Source organism: Ambystoma mexicanum, chromosome 11 (assembly GCF_040938575.1).
Source record: "Ambystoma mexicanum isolate Mex_15411 chromosome 11, UKY_AmexF1_1, whole genome shotgun sequence".
In the NCBI taxonomy this organism is placed as follows: domain Eukaryota; kingdom Metazoa; phylum Chordata; class Amphibia; order Caudata; family Ambystomatidae; genus Ambystoma; species Ambystoma mexicanum.
In genome coordinates, this window is record NC_090934.1 from 1351272483 (window position 1) to 1351291533 (window position 19051).

At 50.0% G+C, this 19051-nt stretch overlaps 1 protein-coding gene across 1 annotated transcript in view; it reads right to left on the bottom strand.

Annotated features, from left to right (window-relative positions):
- Positions 1-17180: 17180 nt before the first annotated feature.
- MNS1 (meiosis specific nuclear structural 1) overlaps positions 17181-19051 on the bottom strand; it is a 498937-nt gene continuing 497066 nt past the window's right edge. The window contains exons 9-10 of the mRNA XM_069624891.1: positions 18842-18967; positions 17181-17531 (exon numbers count right to left, since the gene is read on the bottom strand). Of these exons, the coding sequence (XP_069480992.1) occupies positions 17424-17531; positions 18842-18967 (234 nt within the window). The 3' untranslated portion in view covers positions 17181-17423. The remainder of the gene's footprint in view (positions 17532-18841; positions 18968-19051) is intronic.

Sequence of the window (19051 nt, forward strand, 5' to 3'; positions counted from 1 at the left end):
TCCGGTTGCTACAATGGTAACAAATATAAACAGCTGTTAGAGACATTGTTCTTGCCATCATGATCTCAAATGGAGTTTTGCTACAGAGTCTTGTACTGGAGAATTGGTGAGAATGGACCAGGGACATAGAACTCACAACAACAGGCAGCCAAGAGGTTGGGGCAGCAGAGACTGGGTCAAGCAGAGTGTTGTAGTGGGCCAGAGAACACAGTGCACCACACTGATACAGGCACCTTAGATGATATGTCCTCTATTTCTACAGCAGAGACAGTCCAGCCAGCCACTGGGGCATCCAGGAGCTCCCCCAGCCTCAGTGTGCTGAAAGTGGCTCCTGTATCCACCTGAATCATGGCCTGCTTGTTACCTACCTGTGTTGTTACATAGGGGGTCACTGGATGGGAAGGCGGTGGTTGGGGCGAGGAGTGCCAGGGGTACTTCGTCTGGGTCCAGTTCACATCAAGCTTGAGAGAACTGGAAGGGACCCTGTCCTGGCTGCTGGGGCCAGGGTTGCAAGGTGGTGCCAGAAGAGGCACCCTCGCTGTTTTGGCTAATATCTGGGGACATCCAGGCTGGGGTGCTGGGCCAGATCCAGTAGTGTGATCTGGGGTTCTAGGCTGAGCTGAAGGGAACCAGGCGGGCATGGTGCAGGTAGCTGCAATTTGCTCTGAGCAGACATGGCTTGGGCCTTGTTCTGCTGACGCTGAATCCACTGAGGACAGTTGTACTTCCAGTGTCCCCATTCCTTACAATAGGCGCACTGATCCTGATGCACGTGGTATCCTAACTGGGAGGGGCACCGGTGTGGTTACTGGCTTGGGACATTCACCTAGTGTTTCGATAGCCCCAGTACAGGGAGCTCAGGGGGGACATCTGGGAGTTGTGAATGATTCCCCTCTTCCTCCCCTGCTAAATGTGTGCGGTCCTCTAGAAGCCCCATATGGTGACAGCACAGGGGCTGATGCAGCAAAGGCGTACACTCAAGGAGCAGGAACTGGGAAGGGAGCAGAATAGCTTGGTGAGGGAGCAAGCACAGACAAATCTAGGACATCCTCTGGGGCAAAAGGTGTCACTGGGAACAGGCAGGGGTCACACCCATAACTGGGGACATTTCGCATTTTCTCTAGATTAGGCTGTTGTAGCCACCTCTCTACAGTCACATGTTCCAGCCACCTCTTTCCTGGCCACAGACACACTCTGCAGGGACCACAACGTGTAGGACTCCCACTGCCTAACTGCGGAGTTACCTTTCTCCCTTTTAAGAACCACACGCACTGCATCTAGATGAGTCATCAAAGGAGCCTTCTAGGGGCCATACCAGTAAGTTCTGGCCCTTGGTCTGTTTATACCATACTGGCATCCATCTGACAATGTCTAGGCCATGCACGGAAGCCATGAGTGCCACATGGGAAAGGCTCACTCCCTGGCTTGCAGAATTTTCCACTCCGACAGGCAAATAGATGTACACAAACAAACATTTCTTGACAAATACTAAATCACCACAGGGCGTAGGTCAGCACAACTGAGTCCCTACTATTCAAGTCTGTCAACCAAGGCTACTCTTGCACACTCAAAATTGCTCACAGGCGCTCAACTACGAAAGGGGTTGGGTGATAAACTGGACACAGCCCACGGTAAATCCAAGCTACTGGTCCACTTCCAAAAGAGTGGCAAGTACAATTCACAGGCATCCCTGGAAAACAACTCAGATTCAGGCAGGTCTGGCACTCCACACGAAATAGTTCAAAGCAAATATGATCTCCAGTGGCCCACTCTCATGCTCCTAAAGAAATACATCTTACGACCAGGATGTGGACACAACCAAACTGGGTAAGTGGGTGAGGTTGGGCCCTCTACTAGCCTTGTTCACGACTAGTGAGTGTCTAGGAGATGTGTTTGGTAAAGACTAGGTGGCGCTGATACTAGTAAACAGAATCAGGAGTTTTGATGGGATGAGGGCTCCAGCCACCCAGACAAGCAAAATGAAGGGTGCCAAGTGTACACTCCAGAAAGGTAACTACGGGTTGACTTACCATAAAGATGCCACCTCACCCCTGGATGAGGGCTCCAGACAAGCAAACTGAAGGGTGGGCACACTCCACAAAAGGTTTCTACAGAAGGACTTAAGATGCCACCTCACCACTCTTTATACCCAGATTCAGGCAGACTAGTATACTGAATTAAGCGGCAGGCAGGGCGCTCTAAAACGAGGCTCTAGGCGGACCACTCCCTAGGGGGAGCAATGAGCCACAGCTACCCTTGTTCAGCTTCTAGTATGGGCCTAGAAGGTGAGTTTGTTACAGGGCAAGCAACTCCACTCTCCTGAGGAACTCTCAGGGTTAAAACCAAACAGGGCAGAAACTCCTTCTCTGGGACTGGTCTGCGTTATATGATGTCATTTATAACACATCTGTACACAAGTGTTTCTAGGTGCGACAGGGCAGGGCGACATAGGGAGGATGCAACAATGATCTTACTAGGCCTTGTGTCATTCAGATCGTGCAAGTGCAGGGGGGGAGAGAGGAGAGTGTGGTCAGTGCAGCAGTTGCTCTGAGTAAGTGGAGCCAGGGGAACCAGCTCTGGGAAGTGCAAGGGGAGGGGAGAATGAGGGGAGGAATTGTAGGGTTGCAGATAAATGCCATAAGGGCACAGGGGCCCGGAGGCAGTGCAGGTGTTTGCAGGTTGTGGAGGGAGCCTGGTGCGCGTTGAGTTCAGAGGGTATCCAGGCCACCAGCTATTACAGCAGACGGGTGGTCAGCAAGGGAAAGCAGAAGCGAAAAGGAAGGTCTTGAGCTGCTTCCGGAACCGGGGGTGCTCCTGCTAGAGTTCGAGAGGCCATTCCAGAGGGAGGCCCCTGTAGAGGACAGAGCGATCTACCACCAAATCTCTGTAGATTTTAAAGGAGATGAAAAGTTAAAAATTCATGTAGATAGAAATGGACAGAAAGGAGTGCAGGCCGCAGAACAGTGGTGAGTTTAATCAGAGAGGTGCATTTGTTAAGGTGCTTTTCAGGTGATCAGGAACCTAGATACAGTTCTGGATCCGAGTAACAGGCACCAGAAAACTGTAGAAGTGGGAGGCAGGCCAACATGGTGGAGGCCATGAGGGAGAGCCAAATCAGAGCCACAGTTTTGGGCCAGGGAGTTAACAGATCCCGGTGAGAGTGTAGTGTACGCAGACTTGCCCCCCACCCCTCCCCTAGCAATAACAGGCAGGGTACACAGAAAAGTGGGAACACAAATGAAGGTGGGGGGTGCAAGGAAGAGAGGCGCACATTGAGGGAGGGGGCAGGCGCAGGGAGAGCAAGAGAGAGAGGCAGGCACAGACCGAGAGAAGGGCAGAGGGGTGCAGGAACAGGCAGAGAGAGGCGCAGGAGGAGCAGGGCAGAGAGACACAGAGGTGGGGGAGAGGGCAGATAGGCTACTGGTGGAAAAGTAGAGCAGTTTGGGGAGGGAAGGGGGGTGGAAGGATGGAGAAGGGAAGTGAGGGTACCTGTTGAAGGAGCCTCCTGAGATCTTCTGCACTCCCCCACCCACAACCAAAAAAAAAAAGACTCAGCCGTTTTTGCCCCCAAATGCTTACATATTTGATGTCGCTCCCACCCACTCAAGAGCCAGCCCCACTACCCACCCCCATGATGACTAGTTTGTGTAGTTCCAAGGGGAGATGGAAATTACAGGGCAGGACAGGTGGGCCCACATGCTCTGATAACTACAGGGTGTAGGTCAAGTGTCCTTCCAGTGCCTGCCCACACCGATGATGGACACAAGTGGAACTGATTTTGCAGGGCTCAGGGAGGACAGGACAAAGGAGATGGAATTTACAGGGGCAGGTGGTGGGCACACATTCTGAGGTAATTACAGGGTGTAGGACAAGTGTCCTTCCAGTGCCTGCCCACACCCATGATGGCCAAGTGGAACTGGTTTTGCAGGGATCCAGAAGGACAGGACAAAGGGGAGATGGAAATTACAAGGGCAGGGCAGGTGGGCACACATTCTCAGGAAGGGTTGAAAGGGGCCAGTCCCAAGCTTTAGCTGAACAACTGGTGGAACCAGTTCCTGGAGGGAGTGGAGTCCTGGGAAGAAGCATGCAGGGGACACAGAGCAAGACAGGGTCAAACACACACACACACACTAGTGACACAATATCTGCCATCAATAGAGTTCAGGACTCCAGGGTAAAGGTGGGCAATGTCCAATGTACCAGGAAACAAGCAACCATATGGATCAGAACGTAAAATACAAAATTCAGTGAGCAAGAATACAATCCATTTGAATGACTTGCATTACTCACCGTAATAGCATTTCTGATGATTGTATCTGCTTAGATTCACATGCTGTGCACATAGTCCGACATCTAGTGGTAATCGCAGAGTATTGCATCTGGTCTTTTGAGGATCGAAAGGAGACGTTGACATGAACGTGCCTGTAACACTATCTCTAATGTGATGTGTAGTGTACCCAAAATCACTCATGCGCCGAGGTCCCTCAGGTTGTGAGGGCTCTTTTGACTATTGTGAGTGAGTACAGAAAGAGACAAGTAGTAGTAAGATGTCTATGTTTCTTCCATCCGAGCGGGGAGCAAGGGTGGGCGCATGTGAATCTAAGCAGATACAATTATCAGAAATGCTATTACGGTGAGTAATGCATGTCTTCTGATGCTTGTGAATCTGCTTAGAATCACATTCTGTGCATAGACTAGCAAGCAGTACCCGAGGTTGGAGGAGGGAGAGAAGGAACAGTAGTGAAGAGATGTCTTAATACCGCTTGTCCCACCTGAGAATCAGACCTCGAGTGAGTATCTAGGCAGTAGTGTTTTGTAAAGATGTGTATAGAACTCCAGGTTGCTGCCTTGCAAATGGACTCAAGAGGGACATTTGCAATGAATGCTATGGAAGTCCCAGTCCCCCGAGTAGTGTGTGCTCTAGGCTTGAAGGGCAGATCTCTCTTGGCAGGAGTGTAATTGAGTGTGCTGCAATTGACAATCCACTTAGAGATGGCTGACTTAGATACAGGGTCCCCTCCTCTACCAGCCACCACTGAGATGAAAAACTGGTTGGTCTTTCTTAGTGGTCTAGTCTTTTCCAGATAATATATGACTGCCCTGCGCACATTCAGTGTGTGTAGGCTTCTTTCTGCCACATTAGTGGGGTTCTGGAAAAAAAGTGGGTAGTTCTATTGATTGTTCACATGGAAATTTGAAATGAATTTGGGCACAAACCGTGGGTGAGTGCGCAGAATCACCTTGTCTTTGTGAATAGTTACAAATGGGTCTAGAACTGAAAGGGCCTGTAGTTCACTAACTCTCCTTATAGAAGAAGTGACTGCCACCAGGAATGTGGTCTTGTAAGCGATTGCTTTAAGGCTAGCCCTATGCATTGGTTCAAAGGGAGATCCCATAAGTCTGGTTAGTACCACATTTAGGTCACACCCAGGAGCTGGGTTTGAAATGGAGGGATGAAGTCTCTTAACCCCTTCCATGAAATGTTTGATTACTGGGATCTTCCAACACAACACCTTCTGCTGGGACATGGTATAGGCTGAAAGTGCAGCTAAGTGGGCTTTCAGAGAATTAAAAACCAGACCCGAGCCAAGAAGGTGAGTCAAATATAGTACAATATGAATAGGAGAGCAATCGATCGGATTGATGCCCTTGGAATTGCACCAGATGACTAAGCGTTTCAATTTATTGGAGTAGCAATGTCTGGTGTTAGGCTTTCTTGTATATTTAAGTATATCCAAGCATCTCTGTGGAAGGTGGAGGCGGCCAAACTCTATGATCTCAGGAGCCAGGCCGCTAAATTGAGAGTTTGCAGGCATGGATGAAGTGTTTCCCCTTTGTCCTGCGATAGCATGTTGTATGGGCAAGGTAGTTTCATTGGGGGGTGGGGGGGAGGGGGGGAGATCGATATTTCCATCAGATGAGAGAACCAGGGCTGGCAGGACCACATCGAGGCCACCAATAGCATAGGAACTGGTGCATCTTGTGCACTATCTTGTTGAGTAGGGGAGTCGGGCGGGAAAAGCGTAAACAAATTTCCCTGACTATGTTATCCAGAGACCGTTCCCCTTGGAGCAGTTCCGAGGGTACCTGGAGGTGTAATCTGGGCATTGCGAGTTCTCCAGAGTTGCGAACAAGTCGATCTCTGGGAAGCCCCATTCTGTGAAAACGTTGGAGACTATGTATTCGTGTAGTCGCCATTCGTACTCTGTGGGTAGAGGGAAGTCTCTGCTGAGCACATATTAAGTTCCCCTGGAGCGTGTTGAGACAGGAAGAACATCTCATGTTTGAGAGCCCACTTCAAACTGTCCCAGAACATTTGGGATAGCCCTGGAGAGCGAGTGCCCCCCTGTTTGTTCAGGTAATACATGGCCGTTGTGCGGTCCATGAGGATCAGCACCGTCTTTCCCTGCAACTGTGTTTGAAAAGCCTTCAGAGCTTTGAACACTGCTAACAGCTCCAGCAGGTTTATGTTGTTGGATGCTTCTGCTGGGGACCAAACGCTGTGTGCCATCTGCTGGAGGTCAGCCCCCCATCCTGTGAGAGATGCGTTCATAGTGAGAATGGCTTCTGCTGCGGGGGTGGTTGAGGTCTTCCCCTTCAAGAGGTTTTCACTCGACCACCACTGCAGAGAGAGAACGAGGGCTGCTGAGACAACCACTAGATCGTCCCATTGTCCGCTGGCCTGACACCACTGGCTGAGCCACTCTTGCATGGGGGGCAAACGTGTGTGAGGGACTAAATAAATGCAGGATGCCATCATTCCCAACAGTCGCATGGCTTTGCGTACCATCACCTCTCGACTGGCTACATATTGAGGGATTTGAAACAGCATATTTTGAACCCTCTTGTTGGAGGGGAAGAGGAGGCAGTCTTCTGTCCGAATTAGGGCCCCTAGAAATTGCTCGACTTGGCTGGGATCTAGGCTGGTTTTCTTCTCGTTTATGGAGAATCCCAGACTGAACAGTAGGCCTAGCGTCCTTTGGGTGTTTGACAGGCATGTTCAGTAAGAATCCCCTGTTATGAGCCAGTCGTCGAGGTAAGGATAAACTGGGATGGATTGCCTGCGCAGGTTAGCTGCTGCTACTGCCAGTACCTTTGTAAATACCCTTGGGGCTGAGGCAATGCCGAAGGGAAAGACCTAGAACTGATAGTGTTTGTTCTCGATTATGAACCTTAGGTATTTTCTTTGTGCCGGCAACATTGAAATATGAAAATATGCATCTTGCCATGTAATCCCCCCGTGTTAGCAGAGGGATAACTTCTTGCAGCGTTATTATTTGAAACTTTTGTGGTTTGACAAATTTGTTCGCTGGGCGCAAGTCTAGCACAGGGCGCATGGTGAGATCCTTTTTGGTTACAAGGAAGTACACTAAATAAATACCCTTGTTTACCGGTTGAACGAGGACGACTTCGATTGAAACCTTTTTCTGCAGGATCTTGACCTATTGCAGCAGGATCGTCACATGTTCCGCTGTCAGACGCCTAGACTTTGGTGATCTGAATCGAGGTGGTCAGCTGAACTCGATGCAATAACCGTGGGCGACGGTCTTGAGCACCCACTGGTCTGTGGTAATCCCCTTCCATGGGTGTAAGAATGTTATACATCCCCCGACCGGGGAGGCATGGGAGGGGACCCGGATCTGCAAGTCACTTTTAATTGGAGGACGGGGAGCCTCTATGGGTACTGACAGAGATCTCGGCATGGAATTCTGGGATGACCAGGTGGCGTTGGCCCCGATAATCTTTTGGGTCAGGATATGGGCGAATGAATGCGCTTCTCTCTGCCACCTCATAATTAGGTCTGTAATGGCATGGGCCGGCTGGAGAAGAATTCTGTGGCTCGACTATATTGATAAAGCCCTAGTAGAGGGCAACATAAGAGTTATTTCTCTCCCAGCTGCACTTTTGACTAAAACTCAGCTGAGTAGCTATAAATGCCTATTGGGGGAAATGTTTGCTATGAAGAGAACCTTTCTAGAGCATGTGACAAATTCTGATAAGTGCATGGCGTGATTAGCCGGGCAAAAGAGATACAACCCTATCTAATAAGGAGCACCTCCAGGAAAGACTGCTGGCTAATCACTTGTGCACGGCTTTACCGTTTTCTCCTACGGTGGAAACAGTTAATTGGAGTGGTTATCCAGACTCGGCAGGGTGCCCAGTGTGTGGTGATATAAAATAAGATTTGGCCCACCTACTATTGTTTCGCCCGGGTTATAGTGGAATCCAAAGAGCAACGTTATTGCCAGTCTTAAGGGAGGCTAAGATCTGCCTTTATAGATCTGCTATCTTGTTCCTTCTGAGTGCTGACTCTGTTTTATCTGCGTGGGCATTGATTTTTTTTTTTTATGCACCTTAGAAAGGGGCTGTTAGGCGAATGATATTGGTGGGCTATCTGTATTGTCACACCACTTTTTCGAGGAATGGGAGTCATGTTTATAGGACTTTGCCATCTTGTTGGTTGCCATTATGAAAGTCCTATTGAAATGTATTTTGTTTTAGTATTGGATTTTTTACTATTGGACTGTATATGATATGCAATATGTGGGTTTGAATTTCTATGGAATTTTAAGGGAAGGGATTTTATTAACTGACTGTAATATGTGTGTTAGTTAATAATATGTGTGTTATGTTCTTGTGTGTTTGATGGATTTTGAATCTGAAATAAACATTTGACTGACTAGCGACCCCTTCCTTTGCCACGGATATTGGTTTGAGGCAGCTGACCCCTGTCCTGAGGACCATGTGTTAACCGTTCCATATTAGTTGTGTGGGGAACGTGGGTAGGATTGTCCGCGAAAGGAGCGGTGAGAACTCCCAACTAGCTGTTGAAAGGGCCTTTGAGTCATCTTGTCCAGTGGTGCCTCACCAGTGGGGTGTAGGGAGTACTATGTCCTCTTTTAGATAGAACGCCGAGACTACCTCCGGTAAATATGCGGGATGCGTTCTGAGGAGCACCCTGTCCTGTGAAAGGTAGTGTATGGCTAGGATGCCACTAGAGCATGGATTTCGTGGACACAGCGTGCAGACGTAAGACCCACCAAGAGGGCTGTCTTAATGGTGACTAGCCTGATGTCCGTGGACGCCATTGTCCCAAAGGGTTTATGCACCAAGGTGCCCAACACTATGTTGAGGTCCCACACAATGTGTGGCTTCTTGATGGGCGGATAGAGCCTGGTGAGGCCTGTCAATTGTCTTTCAACCACCAGGTTGGCTGATGCGAAAAAACGTCCTCCTGAGTTCCGGTAGGCTCCGATGGCCACCAGATAGGTGCGGCATGTGTCTATTTGCAGCCCAGAGTGTGCGAGGAGTGCCTAGAAGGATAGCCCATCGTCCAATGTACAAGTCCAATGTGCAAGTCAGAGGATCTCCCTCCTTAGTCTCGGCCAGGTGGCAGAACCTAGTCCCCTTCCTTTTGTACTGGCTCCTGGTAGCACCACTCTTAGCCGCCTGAATGATGTCAAGGATAGCCTGCGGGAGGCGCCAATGCGTCAATGTGACCTGTCAGGAACCATGCTGCGAGGGATAGCTTTTGTGGGGTCATCTAAGGATGACCACACCTGTCGAAGATCCCCTGAAGGACCTGGTGGTCCGACTGCCATTCGTTGACGTCTACGCCCAACCTCCTGAGCCTGTCCGCCTCCAGGTTGGACTCCCCTGGGAGGTGAACTGCTGCCCAGTGTATGTTGTTTACCAGGGCCCACTGTCCCAATGTTGACTGCTAGAGTGCAGAGGGGAGGAGACTCCTGCCAGTTGATTTAATACATGCGGGTGGAGCTGTCAATTTGAATGAGGACCGACTTGCCTCTGACCATCGGGAGGAAGGCTTTGAGGGCGAGCCAGATGGCCATCAACTCCAGTTGATGTGGGCCGCCTGTTCCTGACAGACCCCTCTCCATGGACCATGTGGCTGTCAAAGGTAGCTTCCCATCTGCCAGGGATGAGTCCGTGGTGATGGTGACCTGCGGAGCTGGCTGGCGAAAGGGCCTGCCTATCTGTAAGTTGCTGTCCGTGCTCCACCAGACGAGGTTGTGGTGGAGATGTGGTGGAATGCTGAGCGGTTCCGCCTGGGAACCCCTCTCCTGACTCCAGGAGGCTGTGCAGTGTAACTACAATTTAGACGTTGGTACCACCATGCCGAGGTCACTGCTCTGCTGAGAAAATGCCCCATGGGCCTCTGATGGCTGTGATCTTGTCCTCCGAGGTAAACATTCTCTCGGAGCTCATTTCCCAGGTGAGGCCCAGGAACGTAAGAGTCTGCCTGGGCTCCAGTTGTGACTTCTTGAGATTGATGGAAAATCCCAACTCGTGTAGTGGAAGCATAAGGGCGGAGGCAGTGTGGAGGACACTACCTGCAGAGACCTTGCCCTGTCGAGCCAGTCTAGGTATGGAGGGGCATGGTGACCCTGGGCCCCCAGTAGGGCTGCCACACGTTCATCCATCCTGTACAGACACTGGGGGCCGAATTGAGGCCAAAGGGTAGAAACTTGCATTGGAAATGGAAGCCCATGATCCTAAACTTACGAAAGTGACAGATAGGGTTGCAGATCAGTAAGTGAAGGTAAGCATCCTTCGGATCCAGGGAGCACATGAGTCTCTCGTGCACGATATCTCCTCAATACGCACTGGGGTAACCATTGTATGGCAAAAAAATGTGAATAGGAGCCCAGACCCCGCTTGGAGCCTGGGACTTCTTCCACTACCTGCCTCTCTACATGCGAGCGAAATTCCACCCACAGAGCCATTGTCCCAATCTGTGGGAGTGGAGGGAAGGAGAGATTCGAAGGAGGGATCGGTAGGCAGTAGCCTGAGGACACTGCAGGGAGCATTCAAGGGTCCGCGAACCTTGTGCGAGCATGGGCATGCATCTCGCTATATGCCTTAGGGGTGGCCTTAGTGAGGACAGATAAGGATTCAGAAATCTGGGGACTGTTCCTCCTCTCATCAAATTCCTAATCCGTAGTGGAATGGAACAGTTTGCACCCCCCAAAGGGAAGGTCCAGTATGCGTTCCTGGACATACGGGTTGAATTTGGTCACCCATAGCCAGGCAGTCCTTCTCCTGCCCGTAGCGGTGCCAATGGCACAGCCTGGGGTGTCAATGTGCGCCACAGGGGAATCCATTATGCCCTGCACAACTATTTTTGGCCTCCGCCAGCCCTACCTTGAAGCGTGCCTTGCGCTGCACCGGAAGTGGCAGAGTAGTGTGGCTGTGAGTGCCGACAGCAACAGGGGGTCGGCTCCATCTGCCGAAACGTGGCGTTGAGGCACCTGTTGGCAGGCTGTGCCGAAAGGGGTTTAAGCTGTGACTTGCTGACCTGAGATGGCTGCGGAGAAGGAGGCTGTGGGGCGGCCAAGACCGGTTGAGGCGTGGGAGATAGTGTTGTGGTAACTGGCATGGTTAGCTGGGGCTGCACAAGAACAGGAGACACTGGAACCAAGGGTGAAGTGGCCGTGGGTGCTAGCGACAGAACCAGAGGGAGTATGTCCCTGATCACCTCCTTGAGGATGATGTCCATCTGCAGAGACCTCATGAGGGTCAAGGCTTTTCAAGAAAAACCCATCTTCACAGGCCGGTGGAGCCTTAAGAGGCGCTGGCATGCGTGCAGCCTTGGTGGTGCTGCAGCTTGAGCCCACTCTGACTTACTGTCTACGGGGTGTATCTGCCCTGCAACGATGAAGGGTATGCCGTGGGCCACGTACTTCGTGAAGACCAGTCCCACCTGGAAACTTGTACCCCTACCTGTTCCCCAAAGGGGGATGGTGTTGGACAAGCCACCATTTTATCTGGCCCAGCGGCCATTTTGTCAGGCTGCATGCCGCGTGCCTGTGTCGTGGTGCTTGCCGCGTTGGGCCCTGCCTTTTCCAAGACTCCTGGCAGTGGAGGTTGAGGCCTACCCTGCACCTCAGGACGGTGCCTGGTAGGCGGATTGCCCTCAGCGATGTCGCCGGTAGCCTGCCTACAGGCGCCCCCTCTGACATCTCTCTGGTACTAGGGGGTAGCCCTTGGGGCCTAACCCTGGTAAAAGAACCTTGCGGCCTCTCCGCTCAGTCACTGGTAGGATCTCGTGAACCCCTTGGCCTGGCAGCCGGTAGCTGTAGTAGCAGCCTCAGTACCTGCATTGGTACAAGAACCTGGAAGGTCTCTTGTGCGTGTGCCTCCTGGACGGAGAAACATTTGCAGGGTGTGTGTTGTGCATACAGGTGCCCCCTCTGACCTCTGTCCGGTACTAGGGCATAGCCCCGCGGGTGTAGACTCGGTAATTGAACCTTGTGGCTCCTCAGCGCAGTCCCCATAGGATCTCGCGACCCCTCGGCCTGACGGCTGGTAGCTGTTGCAGCCTCAGTACCTACCCTGGTGCCAGGACCTGAAAGGTCCCTCCTACTCCTACGCTTCCTGGGGAAGGAGTGTCTTGTGGGGTACGTGGTGCGTACAGGTGCCCCCTCAGACATCTGTCTGGTACTAGGGCATAGACCCAGTAATAGAACCTTGCAGCCCCTCAGCACAGTGTCCAGTAGGATCTGGCGAGCCCTCGGCCAGTAGCTGTAGCAGCCTCTGTACCTGCCCTGGTACCAGGACCTAAAAGGTCCTTCCCGCTCTTGCGCCTCCTGGAGGTGAAGTCGCCCTTGCGGGGTACGTGGTGCGTACAGGAGCCCCCTCTGACCTCTGTCCGGTACTAGGGGGTAGCCCCTCGGGTGTAGACACAATAATAGAGCCTTGTGGACCTTCAGCGCAGTCACTGATAGGATCTAGCAACCCCTTGGCTTGGTGGCCGGTAGCTTTAGTAGCCTCTGTACCTTTGCTGGTAAAAGAACCTTAAAGGTCCTTCCCGCTCTAGGTGCGGATGAAAACATTGCCTCTAGCTTGGGTCTGGACTTGTCCTGACTAATTCCTTCGAGTCCTCTGGAGGCAAACTTCCAAAGAGCTCCCTCCATTGGTCTAAACTCTTCAAAGCGCATGGTGTAAGTGCACTGCACGCGGTACAGGGCTCCCAGCCGTGGTCGGGGCCAAGGCAGTTGAGGCAGAGAGTGTGGGGGTCAGACGTAGGGGAGAGCCCCTCGCAGGCTGAAACACCTGCTGGAGCCCGCTGACGTCGACCTGTGCCGGGGAGCAGCGTGGCACCAGAGGACAGAGGTATCTGATTAAAGACAAGAAGACAAAAAGAAAACACTTCACCAGGGAAGAGTGTGTGGAATTACAAAGCCGGAGGCCTTGCCCAGGAGCGCTGGTGAAAGCGGTCCGTTCCGGTCGACGCGGAAAAAAGGACTGAAGTATGGCGCTAGTGGGTGGAGTCAGGGGAGCGCATGCTCCCAGGGCCACGCACCCCTAAATTTAAAGGAGAAGGTTTTTTTCTGGTGAAAAAGGTTCCGTCTACCGTCCCTAGCGAGGGATGCCCATGCAGTATGGAGGAAAGGGGACGGGACGTAAGAGCATATTTCATTTGTTTTTAGGAGTAGGAGGGTTGGTTCACTTGAGGTTATGTTCCAGTTTGTTCAGGGCTACACACTTGGGCTTCCTTGACGAGCACACAAATATGGTTCTCGGCATTGCCATTTGTGGTAGCCCTCACGGCATGCCTGTGATGCTGGGAGGGGGAAGATGACTGGGGTGGGGAGGGTGGGTGCTGGGTCCAGGGGCTTGGGGCGACAGGGAGGAGCTGAATTTCTCCTCACAGGTTTGCCCCATTATGGACCTCATGCTCTTTGTGAACACCAGTTCAAGTGACAAAGAGCATTGTTAATTATCTGACTTGGGGAAAGGACTTTGGGGCAGCCTAAGGAGAGGAGGCAGGGCCATCTGAGGGGTCCTCTGTTGTCAAACACAGAGGCAAGGCTTTCTGTGGACGCTCCTACCGAGGCACTGGAAGAGCAGGAGGGCATGTTCCTCATCTAAGGATGGTATGGCCACAGCAAGCACCCTGGAGGAAAAGATTGAACAGCTCTTTTTTGGGTGTGAAGCATAGAGGTGGAGGAGTCCTCGCAAGTACCTGGCACTCTTTGCCCACCGCATCTCCACTCTGACCTAATTTTCAGTGCTATACAGATGATACCCAGCTCATTTTCAGGCTACCCTCGGCCTCCTCCTCTCCTTCCCTCATGTCTGTTTGTCTGCTATCCAGGAGTGGTGTGCCGCCAATGGCCTCTGCCTTAATGCCAGTAAAACTGAGATTCTACTCATGGGCACACCCTCTCCCTCCTTCCATGCAGCTCTCTGGCCGTCCTCTCTTGGCCCTCTTCCTGCTCCCACCTGCAAGGCTAAAAACCACAGGGTCATCTTCGAATCCACACTCTCCTTCTCTCCTCACATCTCTGGCGTCTCTAAGAAGTCACACTACCAGCTGCACCTTCTCAGAGGTATTCTTCCTTTCCTCTCCTTCCCCCAGAAGCTCACCGTCTCCAGAGCCCTTCTCTGGCGTCTCTAAGAAGTCACACTACCAGCTGCACCTTCTCAGAGGTATTCTTCCTTTCCTCTCCTTCCCCCAGAAGCTCACCGTCTCCAGAGCCCTGGTTATTTCTAGGCTGGACTATTTAACAGCCTCCATCTAAATCTGCCTGACTCTACTCTCCGCCCTCTGCAACTCATCCAAAACAGGACTGCGAGACTTCTCCTTGGCCTCAAGCCCAGGGATCGTATCTCTCCAGTACTGAAATATCTGCACTGGCTCCCAGTGGCTGCAATGATTGATTTCAAAACCCTCTGCATTGTCCACAAGGCCTTCTGGGGCCGCAATACCTTCAACTCTCTCTTCCCAAATACCTTCCTTCTCGGGCTCTTTGCTCATCTGCCTCAAACTCCCTCAGGGTCAGTCGCTTCTCCAAGCACGAGTTGGTGGTCGATCTCTCTCTTTGGCAGGCGCCTCCCTCTGGAACAGCCTTCATTCCTCTCTGAAACTTGAGGAGAACCATCTCCGATTCCTGAAGCACCTCTAAACCATCCTCTTTGCTTCTGCTTTCTCTGCCTCTCTCCTCTGCTGAAATTCCTGGCTGAAACTGCACTGGTTACCTGGCCACCCTTTCTGATCTTGGGGCCAGCCCCCGCCTTTTGCACACCTGCCCTGCCTCCCTGGCAACCCCCGCACCTGGAGACTGTTTTCTGTATCCCTACAGTCCCCCTACCAGTACTTATGTCTGCTCTTACCTTGCACTTGCCACCATCTGGCCGCTTTTATTTATCTTATTTATTCTTCTATCCCATGCGCTGCACTGTCCCCCTCTCCCTTCCCCCAGGCACTTTTCTCTTTCTCCCTACCCATGCACTTGCGCGATCTGAATGACACCTGGCCTAGTAGGATCGTTGTCTGTCTTCCCCCTGCTCCCCCTCCCTTGCCTCATCGCGCCTTGAAACACTTGTGCATAGGCGCGTTATAAATGCCATATATCATAAGTGGCGATAGAGGGGTCTTTCAGACAGGGCAAAAAAGGGAAGTGAGCTCTAGTTTTAGCAAGTAAATGCTCCGAAACAGATGCTGACAACTTTGGGAAATGCTTGGAGTTTTCCCCATGCACCAGCATCTACTTTCACCCCAGCATTATCAGGTGCAAGTGCAAAAGGGGACACAAATGTGGTGAAATGGGCCCTTCTGAGTGACTGCAGAACCCCTAAACAGCACTTTCGTAAAGGTGCTGTGTAGCCATACTCATGCACTCTGGGGATTTTGGGTTCCACGGGCACCTCAGTCTGGGAGCTTAACTTGCCAAACACTTCTGTCTGGCCAAGCACACGAGACATCTGGGAGAACCGTCCTGCAAGTTCTGTTAAAATTAAGTTATACTGTCCCCGCCCCCTCCCCCAATCAAGGCCCAGGGACTGGTGGTAGGCTGTACCAGGAGAAGGAATGAGAGAAGATCGCTTCTGAAGCAACGCCTCAGACAAGAACCTGGAAGATCGTTCCAGCAGCACCGTAGGAAATTCCTGAGGCAATAGTGTTGATGCAGGACCGTGGGCAAAATCCCAGTAAGCCATAAAAACGGCACCCCAATGCAAGACTGCCAAAGCAGTACTTCGTCGGCAAGCCTGTGTGAAGGGCCAATGGTGACCTCCATGATCACAATGATGCTAGCCCCATCACCATCTTGCTGTCCCATTTGAAAAAGTGAAGAACCGAGACTGTCCTGGGAGGATAGCTCAGAGGCAACATGCTCGCTTAGGAAGCAAGACGACACGAAGCAACATGGGTTCGATCCCCGGGTACGCCTTTACAAACCTCTGTGTATTAAGAGCGTTACAAATAACCCATCGTATCATAATCCCTTCCCGTCCTACTCAGCATGAAATGGAGGAGCAGGAAATGGTACCTGTGGGGAGAAAAACGAATTACCCGTTTCCTTGCTACATATTCCCCCCCCCCCAGATAAAGGATGTATATTAAGCAATAACCTTCAATGCCATACAGAGCATTTAAAGAAAGTGCATGACATAATACACAGCCCCCAGGCATGGGCAAACCCGCAAGCATTCTGGACACATCGCTCAAGGGTTTTAAACAAGAAAAGAAATGTGTAGGACATGCATGAATCCAGGCTGTTGTCGGGGGTGGAGGGTATGTAAAACCAATTGAAAAATTATTTGCAACATATAATCGGTAGCTGGGATGGCCTAGTGCATCCCATTCTGTTGACTGCGGATGAAAGTGTTGGGGGTGGAAAAGATGAAACCATATGTATTTAGGTATAATATGAGTAGGAAGGTCAGTGGGTCATGCACTATGGTTTATTGTTTTCAATCTCGGGCTGTGGGAGGTACAATAATGCTTTGAGGGAGCAGCCAATTAATATTTTCAAGCCAGACGTCTGGACCGAATGAAAAGTTTTGTATTTGCCATGAAAACACTTTGTCCTTCATCTGGAACTCTACTACAGAATGAGGCACCCTGCAAGTTTAAGGTGAACCCTGCCATTTTCAGCTCAATTTACAAATGGGTTTGCCCTCCAAAAGTAGGCTTTGCCCAAGAAAATGTGAGGCATTGTCTTTAATAACTTGAAAACGCCCTGCTCTATTGAAATCCTAGGCAGATCATTGTTTTGAAGAGTCTAAAGAGTAGTAAAACTAGTCTAGTACACACATTGGAACAGCTGGTTAAATAAAATGTCAATCTCAATGCTCGTTTTATCAAGAAAGTCAAAACATATTACAATTCATTAATGATGCATCCACAATCGAAACGGGCTCACAAGCCAAAGTTATTTTGGAATAATTTTAATATGGCACCGAGCCACACTATACAAAGCAGCATTATCTAGGTGACTGCTTATTTTAATGCACTATATATGCATAAAAATACGAGATTCAGCACTATAAAAAACAACCTGCAAGGATGACACTCAGAGCATCAGCTCTGACCCACAGTTTAAAGTCACAGAAAGCTAATCACGTGACGCAAGCCTGACATCAAGTAAAGACACGTAGGAGCAGAAAAGCGAATCTTAGTTTTCCCAGCCTTCATCGGAGCATAGGTCCGCTCTTCTTTGCTGAAATGTCATTCGAAATTCCTCATCAAATAAATTAAGGTCTTCTTCGTCTTTAAATATCCCCTAGAAATAAGAGAAATATCGGCCACATCAGTTTCGCAAATTGATTAAATATATTAAAAATCAAATTATTATCTGGCTATTATGTCAGTGCATACAAGCTGGGTGTCAAATACGCATTATGAAGTAAAATATAAATTGTATTTGTCCTGTATAATGTTAATGGTACCACAACCTGACATAAGTGTACGTTGTAGAGTATTGTTGAAAGGGTTCTCTTTTTTGGCTGCCAATGAAAAGTAGTACAAAAATGAAAACAGTCAGCCCTAAGTGTCCACAAATGCACATTATGCCCCCCCCTCCCCTCCCCCAAGGCTGTTTCAAGGCAGCCCATCTTGAAAAGCAAAACTAATGCAAATTAGCCCTAATGCAAACCTTTTGCTCCAGGAAATTCCCTGTCTTAGAGTGCAGTGCTAATTTATGCACAGCTTAATCAACCCAAGGCAGACATTTTGCAAGGCTGCAAAACAACTACGTACCTGGTTTCACCTTTATTAGGGGTCACCAGTGCCGTATTATCTTGACAGCCTTGAGGTTAGAGCATTGGGGCATGTGGGCTAATTTGCATACCCACAATGTCTTGCTGATATGGCTCTGAACTGGAGGAACTTCCAGTGATGGCTACTAGGTGGTGTTGTGGAACGAACACACACATCTCCACCCTAACACGGGCAAAAAAAATAGATGCTTTTAAAGGGACTAATGGCCCTTATTACTTTAAATGGACATGTGCATATATCCTTCTCATCACATGGGCAGTTTTAATAGGTGCATGCATGCAATGTAGGGGGACACATGTCCCTAACCAGTGATAATATATATATATAATATGTATCTGCAATGTGTGTATTTCAAAAACAAAACAAGTTAACTCCTAGCTCAAACAAATACCGAAGCAGAGAGGGAAATGCAAATCCGAAGTGGAAATATACATTATTATACAGAAAAACCCAAAGGGGTGCAGAGAGCAGTAAAGCCCAAAATAGATGAGCCCTTATGACGAGCCTGCTATGTTATTGAATTCTCTGTGGTCCTGTGGGAAATTGAGCTGGCAAGGCATTGTTGGTGATCCAGGCTTGCACTCTTAAAGGATTCCTTTTTAATAACATTTAAAACATGTTTTTCTGAATGTTATCTTTGACTTCAGGAAATATAATTCAAATGGTAAGTGATCATGAAACTTGCTCGACAGGCAGGAATATTTTAGCGATATGGAATCATGACGATTCGATGATGGGGACACTTTTCAATTTGATGCCACAATGTTAAGACAGTCCCAGTTCTTATCTGGTATCTATTTCTCTTTCACTTACTTTGGGGAGGTAACCAAGAAGTTTAGAAGCATGCTCTCTGAGAAGCTTCTGTCTTTCTTCTTCGATAATGGCATGGCGCCATGCCTCTCTTCCCTCTTCCTGTTGCTTTTCTTGAAGTTCCCGCGCCTATAAAATAAAATGTCATTATTATCCAAAACTGAATCTAAAAAACGAATTCTTCACAAAAAGCATTCATAACACGCTAATAGA